Here is a 20877-nt window from a genome sequence, read left to right as displayed (position 1 = left end):
TGGGTTTTATTGTCAGGTCTGTATTTAATGTTTCTTGCATGCCGTGTTCACTACAGTGCACTGTGACTCCTTCCTTGACAACGCGTAGATCATGGCAGTAGAGACAATCCTAAACTGACCTAACCAAGTAAGAACCCGTTCATCTCATGCTAAAATTTCGGGGGAAAAAAATAACTCAATGATAAATATACGCAGCTCACTCACAAGTCCAGATTGCATACATTCAGACTCTTTTTTTTTAAATATGGGAAATGAATGAATAAATAGTGTCTTTTTCCTCAGGGTTGAAGTTAGAAATTCGTCTGCATTGTTTTAATATTCAGGTAGAATTTGACACACATTTTTCACATAATTCAATGTTGACTACTGCTTAACCTTACGAAGGTCACGGGTGTACGCTGGCAATTTTAGATTCCCTAACTGTATAATGATCAGCAAGGACATTCTTTTTGCAAAAGCTCATAGTTTTTTTTCAGTAAATCATAAATAATTCTATACTTTTGTCATTTTAATATTGATATATTATTAGCATCTATGGTCACATATGAAACATGGTTAGAATTATCTCACACTATGATAATTATCTCATGTGAACTATCCACTTGGTTTTGGGTTACCGCCTTATACTATTCGGTCAGTTTAGGTTCTGCTATTTGATGTTGTTGCTCTCCCCTTCTCTGCTTTGCTCAGTTTACACACTGGGAAACATGCTTAAACCTTTACTGCAGCCCGACCAAAAGTTTCCATTTTGCACCGTCATTTCCTGTTTTGTTTTTGCCGGCGATTCGAGAGTTTGCATTTAAATAAAGGTGGGTGAGGAAATTGTTTTTTCAACATAAGTGCACAGTAACACAATTACCATTGTAGGGTATCATTGCTCATCCACTAATATAAAAAAACTAATATAAAACATTGAATGTTTGCTACAGATTGTAATTATAAAATTAAAGGGGGGGCAGTTTATCAAATTAAAAGAACATCAAGTAGAAGCATAAGTATGTCATCGTGTTTGTTCTTAATGTAGGTCCAAGCACAGCATGTGAGATTTTGAACCTCCGGTTGAGATGCACTTGATCTTCATGGCACTTTCATGATGAGACATCTGCTTGAATAGCATACACACATACGCACACACAAAAATACCTAATAATGATAATATTAATAATATGAATTACATATTTTTGTGAGGTGTTGTGGACTTGTGAAACTAGATAGATAAAATTTCATTAAAATGGGGAAATGATGTGGCTGATTCAGAAAAATTTGACATAAATTAATATTTTAAAATTTATTTATTAATTGTTGTTTCTTGGCTTGATACATACCCCCATTCTTAAAATGTTACCTCAGCTGGGCTTGTTATTGAGTTTTACGACTGTTTTTTATACGCGGAGGAAAGCTCGACATTTGTCAGACAGTCCCTTAACCGCGCGCACCGAGCGTGGTAAAGCGCAGACGCTTCGCGCGCGTGCCACATCCCAGCGTGGACGCGTTCCACGCGGATGCCCACCTCGTCCACTGGTTGTGAACCCCACACAATTGCCACGACGCTTCACGGTTCGAGATTTGTGTCCTCGATGGCGGCATAGCAGCCTGCCATCTTCTCGGGGGCAGTCCCTTGAAGGAGTAGATGAAGATAAGGCTGCTCTCAGGCAAGTATTTCCCACTCATTCATTCTAATATTCGAAGAATGTCGTCATAATTAATTTCGTACTCTGTCTACACTTTTAGATGTCCCCCTCCACAAAAATGCTTATTTTCTTCTCATTTGCTCTTTAAAATCTACAGTACATTGTCATTCGTGTTGCTTTCCATGGCTCACACATTAAAAGTGTCCCCTTACAAAAATCAATAGTGTAGAATTACTTTATGCCTGTACTGACGTCGTAATTGATTTTTTTGGAAGCTACACTACCGCGTTTCCAAAAAAAAAAAAAAAACATTTCTGATGAATATAGCAACAGCAAGTTTTTCTCAGACGCTTGGGTATCATGTGTTTTTGACGTAACTGATTCTAAATCAAAAATACTACAAATATAGAATCCGACCCGCGTTATAGCCGTGTCATCTGATATTATTTATTTATTTTTGTGAATGGAGCAATAATTTCATTTGTACAGTATTTGTTTTTAGTTTGCATTCCACCATTGCTCGGTTACTGTGTCATCAAACTGTCTGTCCCATTGGGAAATTATCTCACTAATACTATATTCGATAACTATAACGCTATATCAGATTGATGGGAAAATATCTCTTTCATGACATGCAACTACTTTGAATGAGTGTCACCGTAACACTTGACTAAAGTGGTCACTCAGCAATTAAGTCTCACCATTCTGAGGTTTGAGGTTTCAATTTTGGTTCGCACCTTTCTGTTTGGAGTTGGCAAACACCTCCAATGCTTGCAAAATATTTCCTCCTTGTGAAAACATGCTTCTTATATTAATTTAGAACTACGTTGACCTTTGATGCGAATGCAATTTTATGTTTTTGTACTGTATATGTACCCTGCCTGCAATGCAACAAGAATACTACAAAATATTATCTGGCAATGCTAAATTTCAGAGAAATTAATGTTTTTTTTTAAGCATTTGCTCTTTGTGTGAGCAGCGCAAAGGAGCTGGCCGTAAATGAGAGGCCGTCGTCAACAACATGCCCCCGGGGAAGTATGGGATGCAGGAGGAGTGGGAACGGGAGGGCGAGCAAGGCATCAGGATGGACTTCCTGTTGCCCACTGGCATCTACCTCACATTCTCAGTGTCTCACAAGGACACCATCGAGAGCATCAAGACGGTAAGAGCACTAAAAATAAGAGTTCACTATATCTATGTATCAGGTCCAAGTTGTCTAGGACATAAAATCAAACAAGCTGAATCATCTCCATTGTAATCGCTAATTTTGGATATTAGAGAAGCCACATTTATACTTGGCCGCTTCGCTGCCAATCTCCTTATGAATGTGAATGTGCTGTTTCCATGCCAACCGCTCTGCCACCACAGAGACAGTTTGATTTAACTTTGTTTTGGTAATGACACTCTTGTAAGCTTTTAAGATAATTAAGAAATGACTCTATGTTTTGTTTTTGTTTTTTTCACTCATAAAAAGTTCTCCAGAAGTTTCAGTATTTTAATAAGAATTTGTCATCCCTAGAATTACCATATTTTCTCTGCATTTTTTCTGCATGTTTTAATCGCTTTGTATTTATGAGTTTGATTTATTGACCCTTACCAACTAGCGCCCCAAACGGTTGCCAGAAAATGCTTAATTTTTCTTTCTCGTGCACTTGTTTGATGAATAATACACATCAGAGTATAAAGTCACTTTTTCAATAAGGAATAAAAATATTAAAAATGAGAATTCAACAAAAATAAATAATGCCATTTAATTTGAGGCAAAGAGTCCAAGACTTGGGGTAAGGAGTTTATCAAAAAGGTCTTTATTTGTACAAATATTGTCAAGACACATCTTTTCAATTATTTATTTATTTATTTATTTATTTATTTGTTTATTTATTCATTCATTTATTTGTTTGTTTGTTTGTTTGTTTGGGGTGGGGGTCTCAAAGGATGATGCTGCCACCATCGTGCTTTGCTCTCGGTATGTAATACAGTATTAAACTTTTGTTGATGACCAAGGTTTAGTTTTGGTAATCTTGGCCAAAAATCTCCCAAATCTAAGTTGGTAAAGGTGAAAATAAAAAAAAATACATTAAACATGCAAAATCCAGAAAACCGGACCACACATGACATTCCGTTATTTTGTAAAATGATGTATAATACTGAATAGAAATTAGTCAATTATGAATTCATTTCTGTCACCCAAAGTCAGCTCACCCGCGATCCCAATTAAGACAAATTGTCTGACAAAATGATATTTACTGCCATGTTTCAATTAGTATCTTGAACGGAGACTTGTTTCACTATTTTAATTGATTTTTTTTTCCACAGATGGTTTGGGAAAATGCCAGAGAGGAGGCATTATTCACGGCGCTGGGTCATCCAGACGCTTACGTCTTCACTTGCATCAAGCAGACGGGCGAGAGGGAGGAGCTCGAGGAGGAGTCCATGCGCATAAGTGACGTACAGCCATTCATGGGTGTTTTAAGGCTAGTGGCCAGGGAGGGCGACCGCGTCGAGAAACTCAACAACAGCCAAATCAGTTTTTTGATTGGCAAAGGTCAGCAAAAGGCACTTTTAAGGCCCATCTAGCTACCGAGTGATCAATTGTTGCTTTTTTCTTTGACATCTGTAATATTTTGTTTGTCTTTGAAGAACAGTATAATACTTAAACACAATATAACACTCACGCAGGAGCTGCTGTCGACCACAGCTTACATACACCCAGACACTCACAGATACACCCACTTGCCGATGTCACGATTCACTCTATCAGACCGTCTCTTAAAGGCACACATCCAGTATGCAGTTCCTATAAAATGCACATTTTGGATGCTTGAGTGGAATTGTAAACCTGACAATTGTAGTTGCGGCGAGCGTTTCTTGTCTAAAGCTAGACTGAAATCTACTTTATTTTCCGCAATATAAAGCGCTTTGGATTATAATGTGTACCTTCAAGGAATTGTCTTTTTTTAAACCGTTGTCATATATCGGGCGCACCGCATTATAAGGCACATAGCATAGAAGCAATAATAGTGAATTAAGTTTTGTTATGCAGCCACTAGATGGAGCTACGTCAGAAGGAATACAATACAATGTGGCTTTATTTATATCGAGCTTTCGCAACTGCTGCAGCTGTAACAAAGCGATTTGCAGAATATTTAAAATACTTAGTTGAAGAAATATTGATTATATATGGTGCATCGGGTTGTTAGGTGGACGATTGAATACCGTATTTTCTGGTGTATGAGGCGCACTGGAGTATAAGGCGCACCCCCAGTGAATGGTGTATTTTCAAACCTTTTCCATATATAAGGCGCACCTTTAATGAATGAAAAAGGTTTCTCAAATATAATATACAAAAGTTTTTTTAAATATAAGGCACGACAGTAGAGGCTGGGGTTACGCACCACTTCCACAGGGGGACATGGAGTCGGTGGTGCTGACAGTAGTTGCGAGACCTGTTGTGGCTCAAAATGACTTCACATATAGGACGCACCTGCATTGTATAAGGCTCAGGGTCATCTTTTGAAGAAAATCACGGATTTTGGGTGCACCTTATGCACCTGAAAATACGGTACTTTTAGGTGTGGCTTATGGTGCAGAAAAATACGGTAACATAAAAGTGCTCCCATATCTGTCTGTTTACATATTGACAACATCATCCAAGATGCAAGTGAAAAGCAGCCACATATACTGTGTGACAGAAGTACATGAACAATAATTACTATTCACTGTAAAAACATATGGATGTTCATGTGAACAGCAGCAACATCAGACAGAACTATGTCGCAAAAATGTGAATCAATAAATATGATGTAAATACTGAGTATTGGGGTTGAGGACTCTGTCAAGAAAGGCTATAACGAAGCGCTTTGCCTTGATGGTGTCCCACGATGGGTGGGAGTCACAGAGCAGGCCGTCCTTATCAGGCTCTCCAGTTTGCCCATGTCAGCAACTGAGATGCTGCTGCGCCAGCATACCACATAACACTCCCTGAAAAATGACAAGGGGGGTTATTGCAGATTGTTTGAGTATACAGTAATTGGTGTTTTTATTTATAAAACCACAGCAAATTAAATACATAAAAATAAAATACAGGAGTGTCTGGGACGTTCCTTGACTTGTGTTAAAAGTCAAACAAAGCGTTTTTAACCAATGTTTTATGTTTGTTCTGTTTAGGTCTGCATGAGTTTGAGACCCAGAAGAACCAGGAGGTGAGTGAGTTTCGCACCAAGATACGAGCGTTCTGCGAAGAGAAGGCTCAGCTGCGGCAGTCCTCCCCATGGCAACGGTGGATGGCGTACATGTTCCCGTGTGACCTGGAGCCATGCTGCTCTTTGACGATGTGCGGCAAGTCACAAAACACCAAGATCTTCATCCATATCAAGTTTGAGGCTTCTGATGTGAGTTTATATGGAATGTGGTTTTTATAGTGAAGTCGACAGATGAGAGCATTTACAGGGAAAGTAAACTTCTAAGTAAATGTGAGCATCCATGGAATCCCCCTCCCACGCTGCAAAGTCTTTAAAATCGCAACAATAAACAAGACGTCATTGTGAATTTGTGCTAGGAAAGCTTCATGGTGCAGCAGGAGCCACAGGATCTGCCGCTGGCTCTGATGAGGAGCGCCTTGAAGAAGAAAGCCACGGTCTTCCGCTCGCTGCGACAAGAGCCCGAGGATTACACCTTGCAGGTCAACGGCCGGTGGGAGTTCATCTATGGGAGACACCCTTTGTGCCAGTTCAAAGTAAGTTAGTCATCATTTATTCATGCATGGGACAGTGCGGTGGTACACTGGTAGGCGTGTTGGCCTCACAGTGCAAAGGTGCAGGGTTCAGTTCCGCCTCCGGCCTCTTTACATGTTCTCCTGGGGCCTGTATGGGTTTTCTCCAGGTGTCCTAGTTTCCTCCCACGTTCCCAAAACATACATGGCCGGTTGATTGAAAGCTTGAAATATATATACATACAGACACTCCTCATTTTATGAACGAGACACATTCCAAACGGTCGTTTGTAAGGGGAATTTGTTCATAAGTTGCTTCAGTGCTATATTTTGTATGGAATGTATGTTTAATGTTCATATAACTATTTAAGGCTTTTATAAGTGACTTGTATTGGTGTGTACTGAAAACGAAATAGTTAATAAAATATATGCTCTATAAATCTATGGACATGTACAACTGGAGAGAATACTACATATGTTACTGCAAAAATGTTTGTATGTACGGTTGTTCATATATATATATATATATATATATATATATACAGTAAAGTCTCGTTATAACGATATCGGATATATCGATACTATTTCTATGCACGCACGGAGAAAATTACATGCAAACAGGGTCGGATATATCGATAGTCCCGGTTATATTGATATTTTTTCGGACTCCCTTGAATATCGATATAACAAGACTTTACTGTATATACACACACACACACACACACACAGACAGAGTACATATGGCCTTAAAATACATTTGGGCTTGCAATGTACAGATGGCAGTCTGGTATCCATGGCAACCTCTCACTTTAGAGGGCTGTTGATATCGCAATGATATCACACTATCATATTTGAAGAACATTTGGGTTGAAATTGAGCAACTGTGTTTGGAGTTTGTCTTGATAAGTTGAATTATTGTTTTCTGTTTGTCATGTTCATGTTTTCCTGACAGTACTCATGATGTCCCTGACGCTAACAGCAGCAAAATCGGTTTAAATCGGTATTGTTAATACTCAGACGCTGTTTGCTTGATGGATTGGGCCAGTTAGTTGGTTTAATCAATGACACAAAACAAAATTGCTGATCATATTTGGCGAGTTTGTGTGTGATCTAATGTAGCATAAAGCTAATTTGAATATGCAATGGGCAAAACAGTGAAGTAAGATTTCTTTCAAGATTTATGTCAATTTCAATATTGATATAAATAAAACCAAAACCTAATTCCAACCCATTTTCTTAAATTGATGTCAAATATTCATGTCCAACTGTAAATAATGTCCAGCCATTCAAGGCTTTGTTGGCCAGCACAGTCCATTGATGCTACCTGCAGGCCGAACTCATATCAGTGCAGCGAGCAGCACTGCAGGAAGCAATTGCATCCATTCAAGCCCTAATAAGATTTGGACTGCATTCACCTTGACGACAAACAAACAGCCTCCCGAGCAGGAGTTAACCTGGTCGCACTGCAGGGGGAGGGGGCTTTTAAATTAAACCATGTCTTATTCTGTCTCCTGTTCATGTTACTGGTCATGTAACATTGGACAAGACAGACAGTCATTTGACAAGGTTTACCTTTTCATCAACGTCAAACATCGACATACGCTATACAATACAGCCCCACCCCAGTTTATTTATTTATTTATTTATTTATTTATTTATTTATTTATGTATTTTATTTAGGTATTTATTTGTTAATGTATTTTATTTAGGTATTTATGTGTATGTCTATTTATATATTTGGTTATGTGTTTGTTTATCTTTTTATTATTTTATGTTTTTTGTGTTTATGTGTTTTTTGTTATTTATTTGAATGTTTGTTTGTTTTTGTTTTTGTTTATTGATTTATAAGGGGTTTGTTTCTTGACATCCACAAGCACAAAATATAATAAGTTGTTAGCAGGGGAAGATAACTTATTTAAAATTTAAAAAATAAATATATACTGTATGTGTGTCTCCACAAAAAACTACAAATGTGTAAAAAAAAGTGACAGCTGTTTGTGTCTTTTCTTTCCTCCCAGTACATTTTCTCTTGTCTGAGAACTGGTGAAAATCCTAACCTCACCATGGTGCACCACTCCACCATCAGCAAGTATCAAGAGGAGCACGGACGGATGTGTAGTCAGGTGTGCAAGAGTCGAAACTTGTCCAGACCTCCGCCTCTGCCTGTCAAGAAGGTAAGAGATCAATAAGGCATTGGGTGTCTTTCACAAACACTTCTCGAACTCTTCCGGTCGTCTTCACAGTTGTTCCACCAGGACATTGCGGACTTTGGCACACTTGAAACGTGCTGAGCGTCTCAACGTCAATAATTGACATTTGATGTCTTCCTTTGAATTCAGATGCAAACACCGGAAAGTAGGGAGTGGACAAATTGTGGCTCCTGTCCTTGCATTTTCATTCATTTCACTTTATCTCATTTTGTCAATTGATTTATTGCAAAGTCAGACTTTACCGGTACATAAATAGTGAATTTAACATTCATAAATGTTTTTGAACAGTTGGTTGATTAATTACAAATAATGTATGAAATGATGATAATTATTGTTCTCTTAAAATAATAAATGTTACATTTGGTTAATTGTTATATTTTGAACAGCTATTTAAACATATATAGACCCTCACGCGAGTTGCGAGGCGGGCAGGAGCAAGAAGCGGGGGGCACACAACCATACGCGCTCACCCTCACAATTTTTAAGTTCTGTATCACTTCTACGCATATTTTTGGACTATGGGAGGAAACCATATTACCCATTGAAAATCTGCCCACTCCTGCTGTAACATATAATGTGAAAGATGTGTCTGTATAGGACAGTGAATGAATGAATGAATGAATGAATGAATGAATAACTGGGTACCCTGATAAATAAATAAATAAATAAATAAATAAATGGGTACCCTAATAAGTAAATGAATGAATAAATAACTGGGTACCCTGATAGCTAAACACATAACCAAATACATAAATAAATAGGTACCTTCAGAGGTAAATAAATTGATAAACAAATAAATAAATTAACACATTAATAAACACATGAAAAGATAAATGGGTACCTTGATAAGTAAATACACAAATCAATAAATAAATACTCACATTAATAAATAAATACATAAATTGGACCTTTGCATTTGATTCTCAGTGTCCATAATAAAATGTGAACACAACTAGTTCATCGGCCTCAATCATCACTGCCAATGAAATACAGAAGATTTGGATCTGCCAGTTACACCCATTTGAATGGCAAACATGGCTAGCATACAGAAAGGCATGCTAGGGGGAAATGAATCAATCAGCAATTCCTTGGAATCTTGATACGTGTCTTATCCTATCAAATGAATTTCACTTCAGTTGACTCACAAATGCAAAGATGCCCAAGAGATGCCCAACAAAGTCAAACTAAAGTACAATATGGAGTTCTTCTCTTGTTTTCGATGCAATACAATTGTACACAATGGAGACGTGTGAGGGAATAAATGTTCTTCCTCCTCTGACTCGCTCACACAGTTGAATACATCCTCTTTGTGGTCCATCCATGAAACTTTCTACATCCACCTGCTGCAAGGCAGCCGAGTCAATGCGGATGAAGGAATGAAGGTTGGTGTCGTGTTTTTTTTTTCTGCCACGCGGTTCTCTCAATATCTCAATTTCGCTTACACTAAAAGACAATTTGACATCTAAATTATATGGGCAATGGGTTGGGAGGCGGAGTCAATTGTTTGAGACCACACGCTTCCCATAATTCATCATAGCGGTTGGTTAAAGTTTCAAAACAGGAAGTGGGGAGGGCCTATACATTATCTGTTTTTGTCTAGGCCTCATTCTGGGTGACTGATTTCTGAGAAAAACTCTCTCGCATGCCCTCCTTTTCATTTCTGTTGACACATTTTGGGATAACATCTTATTTATGGAAAAAGGGCACCTTTCTTCATTCGGCAACACTGCATATGTACTTTTTCATATTTCCAAGCACAATATGTACGAGGGAATCCTGTTAATGGGTGACCGCGTGTCATCGTATTGTACACTAACTCTGTTACCATTTAGTTGCTGGCACTTATGACTCACGGTAAACGTGTCCCGTCACATCATCATCAGTCATGTCAATTGTTGGCAGGCAGATGCTTGAAAACAAGCCCCCGGGGGAGAATAGACACTCATACGTTTAGTCAATACACACATGGGCTATCTTGATTTGGCAAAGGGCAAGACGTGAATGGTCGCACAATATTACATTTTGGCTCCCGGTGGCCATGTATTGAGGGGAAATGCAAAGTGCACACCCTTTGACTCATAGCTTGAGTGACACAGGAAACGCTTAATCATCTCTCAAGCTTGTAAATCTTCCACTGTCACACAAGCTTGCCTCCAGGCTGCATGTCGTGACCTCACTCCATTGACCTTTGTGGACAAGTTGCTTCCAAAACTTTACCTGTTTTTTTGATATACTTTACTGGAATATATACTTTGAATTATAACATGTTCCAGTCATTTTCTTTCACCTCCCCCAAAAAAATCCAGTGCTGTAACTTTGATGAGCTGCAACAAGATAGTAATTTAAAAAAAATGCACAGCAAATGAATAATCAATAAATCGACTATTGTTGTATTTACACTTATTTTTATTTATTGTTTTTTTTAGTTATTGGTTTATGTATTTATTGGTGTATTTGTATTTTATTAATGTACGTATTTATGTATTTGCTGGTGTACTTGTGTGTATTTATTTTGTTTGTTTGTTTATTTTGTGTGTTTATTTATTTCTTTTGTTTACATATTTTTGAGAAAAAAATATTTATATGGTCATTTCATGAGAGGTTTAACATGACCCACATCTTAGGAATGGTTTGTCAGTAAACTGTCGTTTTAGCATTATTCTAACATTACGTTTCCCCACTCGTGTTTCCATGCCCAGCTCGTGGTGCAGGTTGGCCTCTTCCATGGCACCGAGCTACTCTGCAAAGTGGTGACGAGCTCCGAGGTGGCCGTATGTTCCGAGCCACTCTGGGACCAGAAGATTGAATTTGATATCAATGTGGCGGATTTGCCTCGCATGAGCCGCTTGTGCTTTGCCCTCTACGCCGTCTTTGACAAGGCCAAAAAGCCCAGAGGAACCAAAAAGAAGAATAAGAAAGTGGTGAGCTGTGATGAGTGTTTATCTCATTTAGGTGTCAAAATGAGTGTGTGTAAAGCGCATAGTCAATGTTTATCCTCTATGTGTGTGTGTGCATGTGCGCGTGTGCACAGTATGTGTCAAATTTAGTTCAGCGGCCAAGCTGTGGTTCTCACCCCATCCGCTTCAGCTTTTTTTTTATCTGTGCAGCACTCGAAGGAAGTTGGCAAATGTTTTCAAGGAATACTAAACTCATCTTCACACTCTTTCGCTTCACCCCCGTCCCCTGCGTTCTTTACAATCGAATTTGACTTCCCATTTCGGTTAAGTCGTCTGGAAAGAGTCATCAAGCTAAGACACACATAGTCCAGGCAAATCATTTGTTTCTTATCCTTGTGAGGCATTATAATGCTAAAGTATTGGACTAAGGTAGCCTCACTTCTGCTTTCCGCAACACTTCTCTCTTCTATTGCTTGGAAGAGAAGTCCCACAGACGTGTGCCAGAAAGAACAAGGGAAGTAAAGCTAATTTTGGACATGGCGTACACTACACAATAGTGACTTTGAGATGAAATACAGTATGAATTGTCTTGTGTATGTTTTTCTAGGATTGTCCCATAGCCTGGGGGAACACTATGGTGTTTGACTATAAGGACCAGTTGAAGACTGACGAGGTGCTTTTGTCCACGTGGCCATCAGTTCCCGGTACTTTGAGCAATGTCGTGCATTGTTGTGGCAACATAGTTACAAATAGTTTTCTGCAGGTACTCATCCCGCATTACAAAAACATGCATGTTAGGTTCAACAAAGAATCGTGCCTGTGATAGGCTTCACCTCCCCATAATATGAATGAAGACAAACAAGGAGGTAATAAGATGGCAATATTTTTACCTTCATGCATTGTCTGCTCCCATTAAGTTGTGTACAACCATATACAGTATAGCTAATTCAGGTGTGTCAAACTCATTTTTGTCACAGACCAGATTTTAGTTTCAGTTTCCCTTGGGCCGTTATCACAGAATATGAATGTCAAATATAACACTATATTCATCTATTGTTTTCATTATTGTAATAAGGGACAATACCGGCTGTATCACTCTACAAATGAGAATTAGATTTTTTTAGCAAGCATTGTGAAAATTTACATCTTTGATTTTCTTTCGCTGCCATATACAATACAAAACCATACAATACATATTGATTTATATAGGACTTTAACAACAGCTAAAGCTGTAACAAAGCGCTTAACATGGACAAATGGGAAATAAAGCACTCACAATATAAAAGGCTGTGGCGGCCAAAAGCGAGACAGAGAAGGTAACCGTTTATGTAAAGCTAGCATGAAGTAAAATACTTCTCAGCTCAAGATGCCTGTAAAACCTAAGCCTGGACAGGAACTTGTTTGAAAAGCAATACTGGCACCTGCTGGTACTTTATCAGGCCTTAATCAAAGACATCCTATTTTTCGCACAGATGACAAAAGTGACCTGTTGAACCCGATGGGAACAGTTGAGAAGAATCCCAACGTCGACAGTGCAGCTGGGCTCCTTATTCGCTTCCCGAACATCAGGCCCTATCCTCTTTACTATCCTCCGCTAGACAAGGTGCGCATGATCAAAAACGTCAGACATTCCACTTCAAGTGTCTTGTAATGCTCCTTGGTACTGGACTGTACATGTGATTCTGATTTGCATTCTAATTCCGATTCTGATTCTTATTCGGTTCATTTAAACCATTTTCTCGTTCCAGATAAGTGCCACGGTGACAAATGGGGATACAGCTATCGCAACAAAAGAAGAGGTTAACCTGACCATATTTTACGTTTTGCAGATGTAATCTGTAAAAATAATTTCAGCCCCGAACCACGTCATAGCATGGTCTTGCTCTCTGCAGAACATGAAGCTGAAAGAAATAATGGACAACAAAAACTACAACGAATTCTTCGAAGATGAGAAGGAACTGTTGTGGAAGCTCCGTACAGAAGTTCGAGATCATTATCCTGAAAATCTTTCCAAGCTCCTCCTCATCACCAAGTGGAATAAGAGAGAAGATGTCATCCAGGTAAACGGGGATTAATTTGGGACCACTTCCTTTTCTCAATAAAGTAGCGTAATACATGATAAGCAGATCGGATGAGATATGTGAAAAGTAACGTGAAGCGTTTTACATCTAGAGTAGTTTAAATATTTTGAAGTTTAAACATGTTTTTTGAATTCGATTAAATTTACTAACGTTTAGAATTGTGATCAAATTAAACTGCATTCTATATGTGTGGGGACCCGCCACTCCCCCTGCCAACAAAATAAAACAAATATATATACATTTTGAAACGAAAACACACAGAGATACATATCAAATGGTTTTTTTTTTTTAGATGGTGAGTCTTCTGAGAAACTGGCCAGAGCTTCCGGCTATCCCCGCCTTGGAGCTCTTAGATTACAGTTTTCCAGACCCCTCAGTCCGTTCTTTCACCATCAGATGCCTAAGGAAGCTCAGGTAGCCAAATTTGTGTTCACCTTATTCCTCATCTTTCATGTATGAAGAGCGCAGTCGTTTACGACACACATTCTCCGCCCGCAGCGATGACGAGCTACTGCAGTATTTAATCCAGCTAGTCCAGGTCCTGAAGTACGAATCCTACCTCGATTGTGACCTCACAACGTTCCTGCTGGAGAGGGCGTTATTTAATAGGAAGATAGGGCACTTTCTCTTTTGGCACCTCCGGTAAGGCGCAGGAAACAGAAACGGAAATATGCGTCTGTTCTTGATGACTTAACATTGTGTCTTGAATTTAGGTCGGAGATCCACGTGCCATCTGTCAGTTTAAGGTTTGGCCTGATTCTTGAGGCCTATTGCAGGGGTAACATTCATCACATCAAACTCTTAACCAAACAGGTACTCCGCTTGTATTTAATACTTGTCTCATTCACTGCCAGACAATGTGCAAAAATGTGTCCAATCCAGTGCCAAGGTTTTTGTCATTTTCATTAAAATTGCAGGACCCACAGAATATTGAGCTTTGGGACTACATAAACATTCAATGCAGCGTAAAAAAAAAACCTTTGACACTTTTCTTTCATCAGAAAAAAAAGAGTTCATTCCTAAGTTAAATGGGTCTGGAGTTATCTCATCTTGAAATGGGGGGGGCTGTACAAAAGGAAAATGTTGCCCCCTAATGGAAGGTAAAAACATTGCCAGAGGTCTGACCAGCGCTTTATCGGCACAACCTAGCATGAAAAACCAAAACCCGAACAAATTCGGCAATGGCGCTTCACGTCATATTTTCAATTCCCGAATAGGTTCAAGAATGGCAGCGAATTAGTTAATATTACTCATCACTTTTTTAGAAGTTTAACTAGTAACTAGTCTTACCTTCCATTTAAGAAGAAACCCAACATCGGTACCAACATATACATCCCTTCTCTCGTGTACAGAATGAAGCTCAAGGCAAAATGAAGGTCCTGAGTGACTTCATCAAATCGGGGTCCCAGAAGGTGAATGCTGAGGACCTGAAGCTGTTTATCAGAAAGGAGTCGGATGCTTTGTCCAACCTGCTGTCACCACTCAACCCCAGCGTCATCCTCGCTGAAATCTGGTTAGAGTCACACATACTGTATATACTACCATATTTTCTGCATTATAAAGTGTTTCGGATTAAACCTTCAATGAATGGCATATTTTAAAGTTGTTTTCCGAGATAGGGCGCAAAGCTTTATAAGGGACGTACAATAGAAGTTAGGGTAGTGCGGGCAGTTGCGCTACGCATCCACATGTGTCAAAGTTAAGGCCCTGGTGCCAAATCTGGCCCGCCGTATCATTTTATTCGGCCCGTGAAGGCTTTTGGGGATATTAAATGCTTTAGGTGTGCCTTATGGTGCGGAAAATATGATAATCTAATAATATTCGAGCTCATGTTGTAGGTTGGAGTGTACTACTTAATAATAGGTACACAACAGAGCCTTACCATCTGTGTGACGGCGGAATATGCGATTCAGTTTTTACACTCTGCATGCGCACCTCCTGTCATCTGAAGTGGGTGCAAAAAGCCTACCCACAAAAAAAAAATAGCATGCACAAACCTAACAGGTCGTGTTGAATTTAAAAAAATATAAGAAATGCAGACATCTACACGATCATGACATTGATTCATTCCATTTGTATGTCACAAATAATCTCGTACATATCTTGTAGGAGTCAATCATCAAAACACAAGCGCAAATAAATAATCCCACGCAGCTGAAACAAAGTATCAACCAAGATATACTTGAACGATTTAATTCTCTGCACCGTGACTACAAAAATTATGCGCTCATCGTAAATGTTTTATGTTTCAGTGTAGACAAGTGCAGATTCATGGACTCAAAAATGAAACCACTCTGGTTGATGTACAAGAATCCCTGGACTCAGGGGGACATGATGGGCATCATCTTCAAGAATGGCGACGGTGAGTTGCGCACACACACATCGGAGTATATGATCATTAACAATGACTCATGAAATGATGCTATTTTATTGTGTAGATCTTCGACAAGACATGTTGACCCTGCAAATGATCCAGCTCATGGAGAATTTGTGGAAGAAAGAAGGACTGGATCTCAGGTAGGGACCCAGAGGTATTATTCATAGTCCTGCGCAGCATCCCCCTTGGAAACACTGGACTGAACTGATTTTGTCTTTTGAGAACAGGATGATCCCGTATGGCTGCTTATCCACCGGCAACAAGATGGGCTTCATTGAGGTGGTGAAGAACTCAGACACCATCGCCAACATTCAACGAAACAACAGCAACAGTGCGGCAACTGCTGCCTTTAACAAAGATGCCTTGCTCAACTGGCTCAAATCCAAGAATCCAGAGTGAGCATTCAAAAAATGTCCTCCACCTCATAGCTCCACCTGAGTTTTGACCTTGTCTGCTCAAAAATGTGTCTTGAGGAATGAATATGTGGAAGAAGCACTCGTATCAGTAAAGGAACCAAGTCATTATTCCTGCTTTTCTTCATCAGAGACAAACTGGAACAAGCAATCGAGGAGTTTACGTTGTCTTGTGCTGGTTCCTGTGTCGCAACGTATATCTTGGGCATCGGAGATCGTCACAATGATAATATTATGATCCGGGAAAATGGGCAGGTGAGATTCATTCATTCATTCATTTGTTTGTTTATTCATTAGTTATTCAGTTATTTTTAGTTTTTAGTGTGTATTATTGTTTAACATTAAAACATTTTAAAAATATTATTTTACTTTATGCTAACTGTTTTGTTAATCGCTTTGTTACAGCTTCAGCTGTTGTGAAAGCGCCATACAAATCAAAATGTATTGTATTGCATTATATTGAAAAATGCATTTTGCATTTTTCATCTCGCCGAAAGTGTGAAATGTGCCACAAGATGGCGAGGGCGTCATTTCTAGTCTTGAACTAGAAGAGTTTACATGAGAACAGGGCATTTTTTTTGGAAATAATGCATGAGTTTGACAGTACATGTACATATATGCACTGATATATATATATATATATATATATATATATATATATATATATATATATATATATATATATATATATATATAGAGTTTGACAGTACATGTACATATATGCACTGATATATATATATATATATATATATATATATATATATATATATATATATATATATATATATATATATATATATATATATATATATATATATATATATATATATAATGTGTGTATATATATATATATATATATATATATATATATATATATATATATATATATATATATATAATGTGTGTATATATATATATATATATATATATATATATATATAATGTGTGTGTGTTTTATTTTATTTTATTTTATTTAAATTTGTTTCTGTTTTTAGCAAATGTGTTTTATGTCTTGAATTTATGAACTCATTCACTGCCAGATCTGAATTTGATCGGGTTTTGGTTTTTCTTGCCCGTGGGTGCCAATAAAGCGCTGGTAAGACCTCTAGCAATGTTTTTTCCCTTCAGCATTTGCAGCATTTGCCTTTTGTACAGCCACCCACACTTTCACCTCAAATTACTCCAGACCCATATAACTTAGGAATTAACTATTCTTTTTCTGATGAAAGAAGAAAGTCTAAGGTTTCCTAAAGCTGCATTGAATGTTTATGTAGTCCTAAAATTCAATATTCTGTGTATCCTGCAATTTGAGTGATAAAAACCCTGGCACTGGAGTGGACACATTTTTGCACATCGTCTGGCAGTGAATGAGATAAAAAAAACGTGTCTATTATTCACAAAAAAACACAGTTCCACAATTTACTGAATGTCATATGATTGGGTGATCATATTAATATATAATTGAATGTGCATTATTGAATATTTTATTCGATTTTGTGTAATCCTTCTCTTCTCTCAGAAAACTGATCAGTTCGATTCCTGTCCGATTTCACAATAGAATGTGAATGTCTCAATTCTCTGAGTGTCATTTCAGCATGTAACTGCTGTGTTGTTCTTTAGCTATTTCACATCGACTTTGGACATTTCCTTGGCAACTTCAAGCGCAAACTGGGCATCAACAGGGAACGTGTGCCTTTTATTTTGACATACGACTTTGTCCACGTGATCCAACAAGGACGGACAAACAACAGTGAGAAGTTTGAGAGGTATGCCTTTTTTTTTAAGGGAGGATTTTTTTATGCGTTTTGTGACAGAACATTGCACCCCTGTTTTCAGGTTCAGAGAATACTGCGAGCGGGCTTATAAAATCCTATGTCGAAATGGGACGCTGTTTGTCAACCTCTTTGCGATGATGAAGGCAGCTGGACTGCCCGAACTGTCTTCCTTTAAGGATATTCAGTACCTAAAGGTATGCGCAAATAATGCCAATCGGGTGGAAGGGAATCTAATAATGATGACATATTTTGTTGTTTTCCCCAACAGGACTCTTTAGCTTTGGGCAAAACAGAGGAAGAGGCGCTAAAGAGTTTCAAAGTGAAGTTCAATGAGGCTCTGCGAGAAAGCTGGAAGACAAAAGTCAACTGGATGATGCACTCTCTGGCCAAAGATAACAGGCCGTAAAGGAGATACAGAGCAGAAGTAAAATGACAACGTCACAGACCGAAAAAAGGCAAGGGAACACAATCGGACGTATCATTTTACAAATGGAGTTCAATTATTGTTTACAAGTAGTTTCCCCATTCGTAAGAAGTCATTATGGCAACCGAAGATAATGGAATGATTGTAAAGCCATAGATGAGTGGTTATATGAAATATAATTTAACCACAACATTGCACTATATAATGTCTGCTTTGTACGATAAGTAATGATGTGATCAGATTTAATGTATTTGTATTATATGTGATGTTCAACACTTGTAAAAACATATTTTCCAAGATGATTTGCAGCTACAGGGTATAAGTTTATATGTGTTTTTTTTTCTTTTTTGCCTTTGCAGTGCCAGTAGTTGGGAAGATTTGTTAACGGTGTAATTGATTCATCCGACACTGACGTCTGTAGTTACTGTGAATTCGATGGTGTTGCAGTTTCATTTGAAAAAAAAGTTTCTTAATATTATTACTGAATGTATTTTTTATTCATTCTGAGGTGCAAAAACAGGGATTAGATTGCTGGTTGTGACTAATGAGACATTACAGTAAGCATTGCTTAAAATTAATTAAAATTAACATAGGTGTTCATGTGTTTACTACCATATGCGAGACAATTTTATTAGCTTTCATTTGGTACCACTATAGCTTCAACCTCTGGGAAGCTACAATGAAAATAAGGACATAATATCCCAAATGTTGCAGCGTTTTTGAAAAACATCAACAAAATTACATGGCTCTTGAGACAGGCATAGCCAAGGGCCAAGATCACAATAACTGGTATATTTAGCTAATTTAGACCTTGGAGAATGGGAATAATATCAGTTTCCATATGTTTGAAGAAAAAGGTCAATTTTGAAGAGGTCTAGTAAGCAAACATGCTTTACATGTCATTTGTTGTCACCTCCCCTGACATTCCACTTGGGTTAATTGAAGACTCCAAATTGTTGACTGGGGTGACTGTAAATGTTTGTTTGTTTAGGTGTCCGCTGCAACTGAGTGGCGCTCAGTGTGGAGTGCACCCCGCTTCTCAATTTCTCGCACGCCTGCAACCCAAATGAGGATAAGAACGATAGAAAATAGACGAGGCTTTATTTTTGGGGTGTTGTATGAGAATGTATATTTTGTATTTGAATCTGTAGTTTAAACATGTAGGAGATTTTTATGACGTATATTATATTGTAACTTGCAACACACCCTAATTTTATACTATATATTTAACATACAATATATTTAAACCTAATTACTGATATACTATATTTACTTATTCATGTCTTTCTTTGTTATACTGTATTTGCTTATTACTGCAATACTAGTGTAGCACATACTACTGGAGACAAATACCCTTGTTTTACAAACATGTCCAATAAAGATGATTAGATGATTCGGAGGAAAATACTTTTATCGTCACTGATGGCTTTGTGGTACATGAGCCTGACTTACTGCTGTCATGCTTGGGTAAAATGACTATGGGTAAAACATAGGACTTGTTACTGGTCAGTGACAGGCCACATACAGACAAACAAGCATTCATCCACAAATCCACACGTATGGACAACCTAGCAGCTTTAATTTATCAAAGAATGATGTTTTTGAATGTGGAAAGAAGCTACAGAACATTCATACTTCCCACAGAGCTGAAATGAAATTTTAAGAATTGTGAGGCAAACATGCTTAACACTTTTTCTACTGTTCTACTGTTCTTTCTCTCTTTCTCTCTCTCTCTCATATATTCCGAGCGGTCATTCGTAAGGTGAATTTGTATGTTACTTCTGTGCTATATTTTGTACGAAATGTATGAACGGGGAAGTATAAAACACATACGCTCTAACAGTCGTAAAATAAATTCACACCTACTGTACTGCAGTACGATAACCCATTACTGAAGCAGCCATTACTTTTTGTTATGCATCGCGTCCTCCTGGATTTTTTCCCCGCCCACATACTCGATGCAGCCAATCATAAGCGAGCTCGGCGGATTGGATCATCAGTATTCCTAATCCTATTTTGCCCAAGTAGGCTATTGTACGAACCATCCAAATTGAACCTCACCCCACCAAACCGGTTTAATGAAGGATTTAGTTGTTTTATGAAAATTGCTTCTTTTACTCCCCTTTCAAACCATCTACGTTCTTTCGCTAAGATTTTAACCTCATTGTCGTCAAATGAGTGGTTGCTAGCTTTTAGGTTAATATGTACTGCCGATTGAGGCCCACTAGTCTTATCCCTGCGATGTTCATAAAGTCTTTTTTGAGAATTTGTTTAGTCTCCCCAATGTACTGCTCTTTACAATTTTCATTCTTACAATGTATTGAATAAACTACATTACTTTGTTTTTCATTTGGCACC

At 38.1% G+C, this 20877-nt stretch overlaps 1 protein-coding gene across 3 annotated transcripts; it reads left to right on the top strand.

The window, feature by feature from the left end:
- Positions 1-9: 9 nt before the first annotated feature.
- On the top strand, positions 10-20750 carry pik3cd (phosphatidylinositol-4,5-bisphosphate 3-kinase, catalytic subunit delta). 3 transcript variants are annotated; one of them, XM_089010818.1, is made up of 23 exons: positions 10-127; positions 2611-2793; positions 3948-4176; positions 5799-6022; positions 6190-6366; positions 8361-8516; positions 9845-9934; positions 11252-11473; positions 12057-12153; positions 12922-13052; positions 13198-13248; positions 13342-13509; positions 13823-13944; positions 14029-14172; positions 14244-14343; positions 14883-15043; positions 15783-15892; positions 15969-16047; positions 16135-16302; positions 16452-16575; positions 17941-18086; positions 18157-18289; positions 18364-20749. In XM_089010818.1, the coding sequence occupies exons 2-23, from the start codon at positions 2653-2655 to the stop codon at positions 18499-18501; spliced, it is 3111 nt and encodes a 1036-aa protein (XP_088866944.1). In that variant the 5' UTR covers positions 10-127; positions 2611-2652; the 3' UTR covers positions 18502-20749. The 3 variants fall into 3 exon arrangements, with proteins under 3 accessions (XP_088866944.1, XP_088866952.1, XP_088866937.1); XM_089010826.1 differs by lacking the exon at positions 10-127 and adding an exon at positions 1513-1652 and having other exon boundaries at positions 3948-4074; positions 18364-20750; XM_089010811.1 differs by lacking the exon at positions 10-127 and adding an exon at positions 1513-1652.
- The last annotated feature ends 127 nt before the right edge of the window (positions 20751-20877 follow it).

Source organism: Hippocampus bargibanti, linkage group LG01, assembly GCF_051943395.1.
Source record: "Hippocampus bargibanti isolate YZ-2025 linkage group LG01, ASM5194339v1, whole genome shotgun sequence".
NCBI classification, from domain to species: Eukaryota; Metazoa; Chordata; class Actinopteri; order Syngnathiformes; family Syngnathidae; genus Hippocampus; species Hippocampus bargibanti.
Note: the sequence above shows the minus strand (reverse complement) of the source record. Positions and strands in the feature narration are given on the sequence as shown.